The sequence below is a fragment of the Pseudophryne corroboree genome, chromosome 4, assembly GCF_028390025.1.
Source record: "Pseudophryne corroboree isolate aPseCor3 chromosome 4, aPseCor3.hap2, whole genome shotgun sequence".
In the NCBI taxonomy this organism is placed as follows: domain Eukaryota; kingdom Metazoa; phylum Chordata; class Amphibia; order Anura; family Myobatrachidae; genus Pseudophryne; species Pseudophryne corroboree.
The window spans coordinates 583,326,814-583,341,049 of NC_086447.1; the positions used below are offsets into that span (position 1 = coordinate 583,326,814).

Sequence of the window (14,236 nt, forward strand, 5' to 3'; positions counted from 1 at the left end):
TTTTAGGAGGCCTCTGACTAGAGATGACAGCTCCTTGGCCTTCTACTCCGGGAGAGAAACTTTTTTCTGTTCTGTGTCCAGAACCATCCCCAGGAACAGTAGACGTGTCGTAGGGACCAGCTGTGACTTCGGAATATTTAGAATCCAGCCGCGCTGTTGTAGCACCTCCCGAGATAGTGCTACCCCGACCAACAACTGCTCCCTGGACCTCGCCTTTATCAGATCATCGTCCAAGTACGGGATAATTAAAACTCCCTTCTTTCGAAGGAGTATCATCATTTCGGCCATTACCTTGGTAAAGACCCTCGGAGCCGTGGATAGACCGAACGGCAACGTCTGGAATTGGTAATGACAATCCTGTACCACAAATCTGAGGTACTCCTGGTGAGGATGGTAAATGGGGACATGCAGGTAAGCATCCTTGATGTCCAGTGATACCATGTAATCCCCCTCGTCCAGGCTTGCAATAACCGCCCTGAGCGATTCCATCTTGAACTTGAATTTTTTTATATATGTGTTCAAGGATTTAAAATTTAAAATGGGTCTCACCGAACCGTCCGGTTTCGGTACCACAAACATTGTGGAATAGTAACCCCGTCCTTGTTGAAGTAGGGGCACCTTTACTATCACCTGTTGTGAATACAGCTTGTGAATTGCCTGTAACACTGCCTCCCTGCCTGAGAGAGTGGTTGGTAAGGCAGATTTGAGGAAACGGCGGGGGGGGAGACGTCTCGAATTCCAGCTTGTACCCCTGAGATACTACTTGAAAGATCCAGGGATCCACCCGTGAGCGAGCCCACTGATTGCTGAAAAATTTGAGACGGGCCCCCACCGTACCTGGCTCCGCCTGTGGAGCCCCAGCGTCATGCTGTGGACTTAGAGGAAGCGGGGGAAGACTTTTGCTCCTGGGAACTGGCTGTATGCTGCAGCTTTTTCCCTCTACCTCTGCCTCTGGGCAGAAAGGACGCGCCCTTAACCCGCTTGGGCCGAAAGGACTGTACCTGATAATACGGTGCCTTCTTTGGCTGTGAGGGAACATGGGGTAAAAATGTAGACTTCCCAGCTGATGCTGTGGAAACGAGGTCCGAGAGACCATCCCCGAACAACTCCTCACCCTTATAAGGCAGAACTTCCATGTGCCTTTTGGAATCTGCATCTCCTGTCCACTGCCGAGTCCATAACCCTCTCCTGGCAGAAATGGACATTGCACTAATTTTAGATGCCAGCCGGCAAATATCCCTCTGTGCATCCCTCATGTATAAAAGTGCGTCTTTAATATGCTCTACGGATAGCAATATAGTGTCCCTGTCTAGGGTATCAATATTTTCTGACAGGGAATCTGACCACGCAGCTGCAGCACTGCACATTCATGCTGAAGCAATAGCTGGTCTCAGTATAACACCTGTGTGTGTATATATAGACTTCAGGATAGCCTCCTGCTTTCTATCAGCAGATTCCTTCAGGGCGGCCGTATCCGGAGACGGTAGTGCCACCTTCTTTGACAAGCGTGTGAGCGCTTTATCAACCCTAGGGGATGTTTCCCAACGTGCCCTATCCTCTGGCGGGAAAGGGTACGCCATTAGTAACCTCTTAGAAATTACCAGTTTCTTATCAGGGGAAGCCCACGCTTCTTCACACACTTCATTTAACTCCTCAGATGGAGGAAAAGCTACTGGTAGTTTTTTCTCTCCAAACATAATACCCTTTTTTGTGGTACCGGGGGTAACATCAGAAATGTGCAATACATTTTTCATTGCCTCAATCATGTAACGTGTGGCCCTACTGGAAGTTACATTAGTCTCATCGTCGTCGACACTGGAGTCAGTATCCGTGTCGACATCTGTGTCTGCCAACTGAGGTAGCGGGCGTTTTAGAGCCCCTGATGGCTTTTGAGACGCCTGGGCAGGCACAGGCTGAGAAGCCGGCTGTCCCACATTTGGTATGTCGTCAAACCTTTTATGCAAGGAGTCGACACTGTCGCGTAATTCCTTCCACAGCACCATCCACTCAGGTGTCGACCCCGCAGGGGGTGCCATCACATTTATAGGCATCTGCTCCGCCTCCACATAAGCCTCCTCATCAAACATGTCGACACAGCCGTACCGACACACCGCATACACACAGGGAATGCTCTGACAGAGGACAGGACCCCACAAAGCCCTTTGGGGAGACAGAGAGAGGAGTATGCCAGCACACACCAGAGCGCTATATAACACAGGGATCCCACTATAAATGAGTGTTTTCCCTTATAGCTGTTTATTTTATATATATACTGCGCCTAAATTTAGTGCCCCCCTCTCTTTTTTACCCTTCTGTAGCTTGTAGACTGCAGGGGAGAGCCAGGGAGCTTCCTTCCAGCGGAGCTGTGAGGGAAAAATGGCGCCAGTGTGCTGAGGGAGATGGCCCCGCCCCTTTTCCGGCGGACTTCTCCCGCTTTTTCTGGAATTCTGGCAGGGGTATATTTACACCTATATAGCCTTCCTGACTATATATGGTGTAGATTTGCCAGCCAAGGTGTCTTATATTGCCCTCAGGGCGCCCCCCCCCCAGCGCCCTGCACCCATCAGTGACCGGAGTGTGAGGTGTGCATGAGGAGCAATGGCGCACAGGAGCTAATGGTGTCCAGTAGCCTAAGAAGCCCAAACTACCACCAGTTAGGTAGGTTCGCTTCTTCTCCCCTTAGTCCCTCGCTGCAGTGAGTCTGTTGCCAGCAGATCTCACTGTAAAATAAAAAACCTAAAATATACTTTCTTTCTAGGAGCTCAGGAGAGCCCCTAGTGTGTATCCAGCTCAGCCGGGCACAAGATTCCAACTGAAGTCTGGAGGAGGGTCATAGTGGGAGGAGCCAGTGCACACCAGTAGTCTAAAGCTTTCTTTATAGTTGTGCCCAGTCTCCTGCGGAGCCGCTATTCCCCATGGTCCTTACGGAGTCCCAGCATCCACTTAGGACGTCAGAGAAAAGGGTTTACCGGTAGGTAATTAAAATCCTATTTTCTCTTACGTCCTAGAGGATGCTGGGGTCCACATTAGTACCATACCATGGGGATGTAACAAAGCTCCCAGAACGGGAGGGAGAGCACGGAGGCTCCTGCAGAACCATTTGACCAAACTTAAGGTCCTCAGATGCCAAAGTATCGAACTTGTAGAACTTTGCGAACGTGTTCGACACTGACCAAGTAGCTGCTCGACAGAACTGTAAAGCCAAGACACCCCGGGCAGGCGCCCAGGAAGAACCCACCTTACGAGTAGAGTGGGCCTTAACAGACGTAGGACACGGCAAGTCTGCTGTAGAATACGCATGCTGGATAGTGAACATGATCCAGCGAGAGATCGTCTGCTTAGAAGCAGGACACCCAATTTTCTTGGGATCATACAGGACAAACAGAGTCAGATTTTCTGTGACAAACAGTCCTCCTCACATAGATTTTTAGAGCCCTTATAACATCTAAGGACTTTGATGAAATTGAGGAGTCAGTCGCAACTGGCACCACAATAGGTTGGTTGATATGAAATGCCAACACAACCTTCGGAAGAAACTGCCGACGTGTCCGAAGCTCAGCTCTGTCTTCATGGAAGATCAAGTTTGGGCTTTTACAAGACAAAGCCCCCAGCTCCGACACACGTCTAGCAGAAGCTAAGGCCAACAAAGTGACAGTCTTCCACGTGAGAAACTTGACCTCAACCTCCTGTAGAGACTCAAACCAGTCCGACTGGAGGAACTGCAACACCATGTTAAGATCCCAGGGCGCCGTAGGCGGAACAAAGGGAGGTTGGATGTGCAGAACTCCCTTCAAAAAAGTCTGAACCTCAGGGAGGGCAGCTAACGGTTTCTGGAAGAAAATGGATAGAGCTGAAATTTGGACCTTTATGGATCCTAACCTCAGGCCCATATCCACACCTGTTTGCAGGAAAAGGAGAAAACGTCCAAGTTGAAACTCCACCAAATCCTGAATGTTACACAAAAACAATTCAACATCAGATTTATCCATAGAATCCAAATCTTCAAGTAACGTGCCTGACCACTTTACTATAGCTTTGGCAATCCAAGCACTGGCAATAGACGTAGTATAGCCCCTGGGGCCGTGTACATGGATTTGAGCGTATTATCAATTTTATGATCAGCCGGCTCTTTCAAGGCGGTGGATCCCGGAACAGGTAAAACCACCTTTTTTGAGATACCGACGCGTCAACAATGGGCGGGTTTTCCCATTTTTTTCTATCCTCCACAGGGAAAGGAAACGCCACCTGGACCCTTTTAGGAATCTGAAATTTTTTCTCAGGGTTTTCCCAAGCTTTTTCAAAAATAGCATTTAATTATTTTGACGCAGGGAAGGTTAGCGAGGCTTTATTATTTTCAGTGAAGTAAGCATCCTCAACCTGACCAGGTGTGGCATCAGTAATATTCAACACATCCCTTATGGCCTCTATCATCAAGTGCACCCCTTTTGTAAGAGATGCTGCCCCCCTCAAAACCTCCCCATCACCGTCCGCAGTGTCAGAATCGTTATCCGTGTCGTCTTGCATAATCTGTGCAAGAGCACGTTTTTGGGAATATACAGCGGGGGGGGGCTGAGGTAACAGAACTGGGCCAGACTGCCATAGAGTTCTGTAAAGCCTGAGTTGCAGACTCATTCTGTGCAACCCTAGTAGAAATCATAGATTTGATAGAGAATAACAACTCAGGCTCCATTGCTGGTATCTGTGCTAAAACAGTGCAATCTTGAATACATGGAATGAGATCATCCTGAGAGGACATATCCTCTACAGTATATGACACAGAGTCCCTGGACATAGCTTAATGGAGATCACAGACACTCCACAAACACACAGGGGAGGACAGACAGTTTCACCCCCAAGAATGGCAAGAGAGACACAGAGATTGGAGCCAACCCACACACAGCACTTTTTAGGTAAAGGGAGACCCCCAACCAGCGCTGACTGTGCACCTTAATAGGTTACACAGTCTTTACACAGCCTCCCCCCCTTCTACAACACCCTGGTACCGTGAGAGATAGCTGGAGTTGTTCTGGAGGGACTTGCTCTTCATTGACAGCGTTGTACAGGCAGGAAAATGGCACTGAACGCTGCTGGGTCCACTGAGAAGCTCCGCCCCCAAAATGGCGCTGTCTTCCTGCTCTTCATAAGATTATACTGGCCTGATTAATTATGCTGGCAGCGATCCACGGACCCAGACAGGCTGGAAGGTCAGTGTACGGTGTAGGCGCTAGCTCAGGGCGCCCCTCACAGCGCCACACTATGTACCGCTGAGCCCCGGAGCGCAGTTAGTACTGCGCTCCATACCCTGTTGCCGCCATCTTCACACCGGCCCCCCGCTTTCTAGGGGGGTCGGTGTCTCACTCGCCACCAATCTTCTGGTTCTGTAAGAGGGTGGCGGCATGCTGCTGGGGTGAGTGATCCCCTGTGGCGGGGAACGATCGATTCCCTCAGGAGCTCAGTGTCCTGTCAGCGGTGACAGTGGCTCAGACTCCGCAGGGAAAACACTACTCCCCACCTTAGTCCCACGATGCATAGAGGCTGTTGCCAGCAGCATCCCTGTAAAATAATAAACTCTAAAGAAAACTTTTTCTAAAGAAGCTCTGTAGAGCTCCCCTAGCTGTGACCGGCTCCTCCGGGCACATTTTCTAAACTGAGTCTGGTAGGAGGGGCATAGAGGGAGGAGCCAGCCCACACAAACTCTTAAAGTGCCAATGGCTCCTGGTGGACCAGTCTATACCCCATGGTACTTATGTGGACCCCTGCATCCTCTAGGACATCAGAGAAAAAGGATTCTCACGTATTTCTACTTTAAACGGTGGTATTCCACAGGCTCCCAACCCCCCCCCCCCAAATCCAAGATCGGGGCACACTCCACTCCCCCTGGTCACAGCCACATGTCTATTCTCAGTGCCCAATCTGTACCTCCCCCCTCCTGGGGACCCTGGGCCACTGAAAGCCCCGATCAGCCAGTTTGTTGAGAAGTTCACCAAAATCTCCCCAACCATAAGAACAGTGGGGCATATGTATTAAGCCTGGATAAGTGATAAAGCCATAAGTGGAAGGTGATAACGCACCAGCTAATCATACGGGTTTGAAAAATGACAGTTAGGAGCTGATTGGTTGGTGCGTTATCACCTTCAACTTATCACATCATTATCACTTCTCCAGGCTTAATACATCTGCCACACTGTTCCATACCTGCAGGTCGGATACAGCGCGGGTTACAGAGCGTGTAGGTCGGATACAGCGCGGGTTACAGAGCGTGTAGGTCGGATACAGCGCGGGTTACAGAGCGTGTAGGTCGGATACAGCGCGGGTTAGATACCCCAATATACCCTTACTGTGACAGCAGCGGAAGGGGGATACCTGATAAATGCCCCTGGTTAAGTCTGTGACGATGATCCCGGCAAAGTCAGCCGTGTGGGAGTTCCAATGGTGACCTCAGACGCAGTGATGCCACCATCTTGCACAATTGAAGTCTATGGGAATGCGCCGATTGGCTGAGAGCTGTGACAGATGGCTCTCAGCCAATCAGTGGTCAGCCCATTAAATTCAATGTGACTGGCGCTCGAGGCAAAACCTCAAGATCTGACAGCAGGATCCTGAGGTTTTGGGTCGATTTGGGGTAGGCAAGAGACCCAATGTCCTTCCAAAGGTTCCCCTTTTTGTATATTTAAAGATTTCAGAATTTCATTAAAACAAAAATAACAAATTTTCTAGAGCCCGTTGTATTTTCACACTTTACATAAATGTTCTCTCTACTTACTAATGTACATACCAACATTATATACAGTGTAGGTGACCAAGAGCAGAGAGGAAAGCTACATAAGGACACATTGCACATGGCAATGTAACATTAATAATCACCTCATTATCCCAGGAGCCGGCTGCGAACACGTCCGGCTGCTGCAGGGAGGAGGCCGACACCGGGCGCCAGCGGGTCTTGCTGATTTTCTGCGATACAAACTTCGCGACCATGTTCTCCATGGTGTCTCCTGTCCCGACGCCTGGCGGTCAGAGAGAGGAAGGGGAGCCCGCTGCCAAGGACAGGCGCTGTGACTGCAATTAAGGAATAACACTAAACCGCCAAAATGCTAGGCAGCAGCAGCGTGTTGTATGTTGTTGGGACCGGGTGTCAGTCAGTGTGCGGCCTGCCCGCCTCTTCGGTGATACGGTGATACGGTGATTCTTGGTCCGCCTACACCGCACACGCCACGCCACGCCTCAGGCCCGGCCCCAAAGCGGCTATAAGATTGGCTGCTACGGGACTGTTCCGGAAAATGTCTCCTCAAAACGCTTCACCATTTTATTGGTTTGTAAAACGCTGTTGTAAACCGTAGGACGTAGTCGTAGGTAGAACTGCCTGGTATACAATTACTAGCTCATCTCTCATGTGAACTCACTGCTGCGAACAAATACATTTACGCCTAAAATGACATTTGCTCCCCAAAACATGAATGACTTCCACTTTCTGAATATGGACATTCAAAAAGTCAGTATCATTGTAATGTATGCCAAAGTAACCCAATTCTGCTTACATGGTTTACTAAGGGGTCTATTCATGAAGCAGTGAAAAGTGTGGAGAAGTGAGCCAGTGATGAAGTTGCCCATGGCAACCAATCAGTGTTGAGATAATATTTATAAAATGCATTCTATAAAATTATACGTGCAGCTGATTGGTTGCCACGGGCAACTTCTCCACTGGCTCACTTCTCCACGCTTTTCACTGCTTCATGAATAGACCACTTAAGGGGGACATTTACTAAGCATTGATAAGAGCAGAGAAGTGAGCCAGTGGAGAAGTGCCCATGGCAACCAATCAGCACTGAAGTAACATCTATAATTTGCATACTATAAAATTATACAGAGCTGCTGATTGGTTGATGGAGCCACTTCTCCACTGGCTCACTTCTCCGCTCTTATCATTGCTTAGTAAATGTCCCCCTTAGGGGTATATTCAATAGGAGTCGGATCCATTCCGACATTTAGTTGTCGGAATGGATCCGACAACCCCTATTCAATGGACGGCCAAATCCGACTGTTGGATTTGGCCGTCCTGTCAGCGGCTGCAGATGCGCTGACAGCAGCGGCCAGGGGAGCAGAGAGCGGCGGACGTGAGCGGAAGGGGCTGGCTGCGGGGGACATGTGTGGAGCCGCAGGCAGCAGGAAGAGAGGTGCTGCGGGCGGAGCATTGATCGGCGGCCGGCGGGAGGTGCTGGCAGCGGGGTAACATGTCTGCGGTGCCGGGGGGAGGCGCTGCAGGGAGAGAGGTGCTGTCCAGGGAGGTGCCTGTCTCCCTGCAACGCCTCCCCCCGCTGCCGCAGACATGCCCCCCCCGCAGCCTGCTCCTCCCGCTGGCCGCCGATCTCTGCTCCCCCCGCCGCCCGCAGCACAACTAGTCTCCTCATCTCAATCCGACTTTTTTTAAAGTCGGATTGAGATTGTCGGAAACGGGGCTAAAACCTGTAGAGTTTGGCCCCGCTTCCGACAATGCACGCTGATCGGCGGCTTCAGCGTGCATTCTGACAGCATTCCGACAAGTCTGGTTTCCCAACTTGTCGGAATAAACGGGGCACTAATGAATAGGTCGGAACCCCTTCCGACCTACAACTGTCCGAAGCTGCCGTCTTTCCCTAAGTGTTGTTTTGCTGTCAATTGCACACCGATGGACATTGCAGGTGTTTTAGCATACCTCTCATCTGTCCTGCTTTCCGAGCACTGTCTCGCTTTCCCACCAGTGGCCGTAGTGTCCTGCTGGATATGGGAAGGTTGGGGGCACTTGTCACCGTTGTCTACATAACAGAATGATGGTGAATGGATGACACTCTCATGCTCACTCGATCTACACTGTACCATAGCGCTGGGCAAGTCTCCAGTGTAACGAGAAACAGAGGGTGTGACACTCAGTCACACACCCAAAACATCATCCACCAGGGGATCTTAGCCTTGTGGGCACGAGACCTTGCAGCATTTCATACGAGTTGTCCAAGACAGATTTTTTAATTGTTGGGAGGTACGGTTTAGGGATCTTATCATGTAGCAGAGAAAAGCCCTCTTTAGCGTTAAACAAGTGCTATTCACAGAGCAGGTTACAGTGGAGACGTTCCTGACTTCTCCAGCGCAACCCCCATGGTTGGACTGGCCCACAGGGGAACAGGGGACACCCCCGGTGGGCCCTCCTTCTCTAGGGATCAGGTTCCAAACTCTATCCTACTGCACTTGAATTATGCATTATACATATGTTACAGTATACTTCACAGGACTATGGCTTATTATATATTTATCATGTACTCTCTAATGGTTAGACAAACCATTTCCGATTACTTAAAGGCAGGTAAGCAATGTAACAAAGTAATGAGGAAGGCTAGTCAGATGCTTGGCAGCATTGGGAGTAGAATCAGCAGCAGAAAGAAAGAAGTAATAATGCCATTGTATAGGTCATTGGTACGGGCTCATCTAGAATACTGTGCTCAGTTCTGGAGGCCATATCTTCATAAGGATATTAATACATTAGAGACTGTACAAAGAAGCGCAACTAAAATGGTGCATGGCCTACATCACAAACATACCCAGAAAGACTAAAAAATCTCAATATGTATAGTTTGGAGCAGAGAAGGGAAAGGGGGGACATGATAGAAACTTTTAAATATATCAAGGGTTTTAACAAAGTCCAAGAGGGAAACATTCTTCAACTGAAGAGAAGCAATAGGATACAAGGTAGAGATGTACACCGGAAATTTTTCGGGTTTTGTGTTTTGGTTTTGGATTCGGTTCCGCGGCCGTGTTTTGGATTCGGACGCGTTTTGCCAAAACCTCCCTGAAAATTTTTTGTCGGATTTGGGTGTGTTTTGGATTTGGGTGTTTTTTTACAAAAAACCCTCAAAAACAGCTTAAATCATAGAATTTGGGGGTCATTTTGATCCCATAGTATTATTAACCTCAATAACCATAATTTCCACTCATTTTCAGTCTATTCTGAACACCTCACAAAATTATTTTTAGTCCTAAAATTTACACCGAGGTCGCTGGATGGCTAAGCTAAGCGACATAAGTGGCCGACACAAACACCTGGCCCATCTAGGAGTGGCACTGCAGTGTCAGGCAGGATGGCACTTGAAAAATATAGTCCCCAAACAGCACATGATGCAAAGAAAAAAAGAGGCGCACCAAGGTCGCTGTGTGACTAAGCTAAGCGACACAAGTGGCCGACACAAACACCTGGCCCATCTAGGAGTGGCACTGCAGTGTCAGACAGGATGGCACTTAAAAAAATAATCCCCAAACAGCACATGATGCAAAGAAAAATGAAAGAAAAAAGAGGTGCAAGATGGAATTGTCCTTGGGCCCTCCCACCCACCCTTATGTTGTATAAACAGGACATGCACACTTTAACGAACCCATCATTTCAGCGACAGGGTCTGCCACACGACTGTGACTGAAATGACTGGTTGGTTTGGGCCCCCACCAAAAAAAAAGCAATCAATCTCTCCTTGCACAAACTGGCTCTACAGAGGCAAGATGTCCACCTCATCATCATCCTCCAATTCCTCACTCCTTTCACTGTGTACATCCCCCTCCTCACAGATTATTAATTCATCCCCACTGGAATCCACCATCTCAGATCCCTGTGTACTTTCTGGAGGCAATTGCTGCTGGTGAATGTCTCCACGGAGGAATTGATTATAATTCATTTTGATGAACATCATCTTCTTCACATTTTCTGGAAGTAACCTTGTACGCTGATTGCTGACAAGGTGAGCGGCTGCACTAAACACTCTTTCGGAGTACACACTGGAGGGAGGGCAACTTAGGTAGAATAAAGCCAGTTTGTGCAAGGGCCTCCAAATTGCCTCTTTTTCCTGCCAGTATACGTACGGACTGTCTGACGTGCCTACTTGGATGCGGTCACTCATATAATCCTCCACCATTCTTTCAATGGTGAGAGAATCATATGTAGTGACAGTAGACGACATGTCAGTAATCGTTGGCAGGTCCTTCAGTCCGGACCAGATGTCAGCACTCGCTCCAGACTGCTCTGCATCACCGCCAGCGGGTGGGCTCGGAATTCTTAGCCTTTTCCTCGCACCCCCAGTTGTGGGAGAATGTGAAGGAGGAGCTGTTGACGGGTCACGTTCCGCTTGACTTGACAATTTTCTCACCAGCATGTCTTTGAACCTCTGCAGACTTGTGTCTGCTGGAAAGAGAGATACAGCGTAGGTTTTAAATCTAGGATCGAGCACGGTGGCCAAAATGTAGTGCTCTGATTTCAACAGATTGACCACCCGTGAATCCTGGTTAAGCGAATTAAGGGCTCCATCCACAAGTCCCACATGCCTAGCGGAATCGCTCTGTTTTAGCTCCTCCTTCAATGTCTCCAGCTTCTTCTGCAAAAGCCTGATGAGGGGAATGACCTGACTCAGGCTGGCAGTGTCTGAACTGACTTCACGTGTGGCAAGATCAAAGGGTTGCAGAACCTTGCACAACGTTGAAATCATTCTCCACTGCGCTTGAGTCAGGTGCATTCCCCCTCTTTTGCCTATATCGTGGGCAGATGTATAGGCTTGAATGGCCTTTTGCTGCTCCTCCATCCTCTGAAGCATATAGAGGGTTGAATTCCACCTCGTCACCACCTCTTGCTTCAGATGATGGCAGGGCAAGTTCAGGAGTGTTTGCTGGTGCTCCAGTCTTCGGCACGCGGTGGCTGAATACCGAAAGTGGCCCGCAATTCTTCGGACCACCGACAGCATCTCTTGCACGCCCCTGTCGGTTTTTAAATAATTCTGCGCCACCAAATTCAATGTATGTGCAAAACATGGGACGTGCTGGAATTTGCCCAGATGTAATGCACGCACAATATTGGTGGCGTTGTCCGATGTCACAAATCCCCAGGAGAGTCCAATTGGGGTAAGCCATTCTGCGATGATGTTCCTCAGTTTCCGTAAGAGGTTGTCAGCTGTGTGCCTCTTCTGGAAAGCGGTGATACAAAGCGTAGCCTGCCTAGGAACGAGTTGGCGTTTGCGAGATGCTGCTACTGGTGCCGCCGCTGCTGTTCTTGCTGCGGGAGGCAATACATCTACCCAGTGGGCTGTCACAGTCATATAGTCCTGAGTCTGCCCTGCTCCACTTGTCCACATGTCCGTGGTTAAGTGGACATTGGGTACAACTGCATTTTTTAGGACACTGGTGACTCTTTTTCTGACGTCTGTGTACATTTTCGGTATCGCCTGCCTAGAGAAATGGAACCTAGATGGTATTTGGTACCGGGGACACAGTACCTCAATCAAGTCTCTAGTTGCCTGTGAATTAACGGTGGATACCGGACACACGTTTCTCACCACCCAGGCTGACAAGACCTGAGTTATCCGCTTTGCAGCAGGATGACTGCTGTGATATTTCATCTTCCTCGCAAAGGACTGTTGGACAGTCAATTGCTTACTGGAAGTAGTACAAGTGGTCTTCCGACTTCCCCTCTGGGATGACGATCGACGCCCAGCAGCAACAACAGCAGCGCCAGCAGCAGTAGGCGTTACACTCAAGGATGCATCGGAGGAATCCCAGGCAGGAGAGGACTCGTCATACTTGCCAGTGACATGGCCTGCAGGACTATTGGCTTTCCTGTGTAAGGTGGAAATTGACACTGAGGGAGGAAGGGATTTAGTAGTCTGTGGACTGCTTCCGCTGTCATCCAAAGTTTTTGAACTTGTCACTGACTTCTGATGAATGCGGTCCAGGTGATGTATAAGGGAGGATGTTCCTAGGTGGTTAATGTCCTTACCCCTACTTATTACAGCTTGACAAAGGCAACACACGGCTTGACACCTGTTGTCCGCATTTGTGTTGAAATAATTCCACACCGAAGAGGTGATTTTTTTTTTTGTATTTTGACCAGGCATGTCAATGGCCATATTCGTCCCACGGACAACAGGTGTGTCCCCGGGTGCCTGACTTAAACAAACCACCTCACCATCAGCATCCTCCTTGTCAATTTCCTCCCCAGCGCCAGCAACACCCATATCCTCATCCTGGTGTACTTCAACAGTAACATCTTCAATTTGACTATCAGGAACTGGACTGCGGGTGCTCCTTCCAGCACTTGCAGGGGGCGTGCAAATGGTGGAAGGCGCAAGCTCTTCCCGTCCAGTGTTGGGAAGGTCAGGCATCGCAACCGACACAATTGGACTCTCCTTGGGGATTTGTGATTTAGAAGAACGCACAGTTCTTTGCTGTGCTTTTGCCAGCTTAAGTCTTTTCATTTCTCTAACGTCCTAGTGGATGCTGGGGACTCCGTCAGGACCATGGGGAATAGCGGCTCCGCAGGAGACAGGGCACAAAAAGTAAGCTTTTAGGATCACATGGTGTGTACTGGCTCCTCCCCCTATGACCCTCCTCCAAGCCTCAGTTAGGTTTTTGTGCCCGTCCGAGCAGGGTGCAATCTAGGTGGCTCTCATAAAGAGCTGCTTAGAAAAAGTTTTTTAGGTTTCTTATTTTCAGTGAGTCCTGCTGGCAACAGGCTCACTGCTACGAGGGACTTAGGGGAGAGAAGTGAACTCACCTGCGTGCAGGATGGATTTGCTTCTTAGGCTACTGGACACCATTAGCTCCAGAGGGATCGAACACAGGCCCAGCCATGGAGTCCGGTCCCGGAGCCGTGCCGCCGACCCCCCTTGCAGATGCCGAAGTTGAAGAGGTCCAGAGGTCCGGAAACAGGCGGCAGAAGACTTTCAGTCTTCATAAGGTAGCGCACAGCACTGCAGCTGTGCGCCATTGTTGTCGGCACACTTCACACCAGCGGTCACTGAGGGTGCAGGGCGCTGGGGGGGGCGCCCTGGGCAGCAATGTATAATACCTTTTTCTATGGCTAAAATACATCACATATAGCCCTTGAGGCTATATGGATGTATTTAACCCCTGCCATATATCGCAAACTCCGGGAGAAGAGCCCGCCGTTTTAGGGGGCGGGGCCTATTCTCCTCAGCACACAGCGCCATTTTCCTGCTCAGCTCCGCTGTGAGGAAGGCTCCCAGGACTCTCCCCTGCACTGCACTACAGAAACAGGGTAAAACAGAGAAGGGGGGCATATTTTGGCGATATTTTTATATATTAAGCGCATATAACAAAAACAACACCTTTTAGGGTTGTTTATATACATTTTTATAGCGCTTTGGTGTGTGCTGGCAAACTCTCCCTCTGTCTCCCCAAAGGGCTAGTGGGGTCCTGTCTTCGATAAGAGCATTCCCTG

The 14,236-nt window shown here is 49.5% G+C and overlaps 1 protein-coding gene across 1 annotated transcript in view; it reads right to left on the reverse strand.

Annotated features, from left to right (window-relative positions):
* The window catches only part of NUP43 (nucleoporin 43), a 235,492-nt gene extending 228,243 nt beyond the window's left edge, over positions 1-7,249 (reverse strand). Inside the window, exon 1 of the mRNA XM_063917518.1 lies at positions 6,865-7,249. Within this exon, the coding sequence (XP_063773588.1) occupies positions 6,865-6,984 (120 nt within the window). The 5' untranslated portion in view covers positions 6,985-7,249. The remainder of the gene's footprint in view (positions 1-6,864) is intronic.
* Between the last annotated feature and the right edge of the window lie 6,987 nt (positions 7,250-14,236).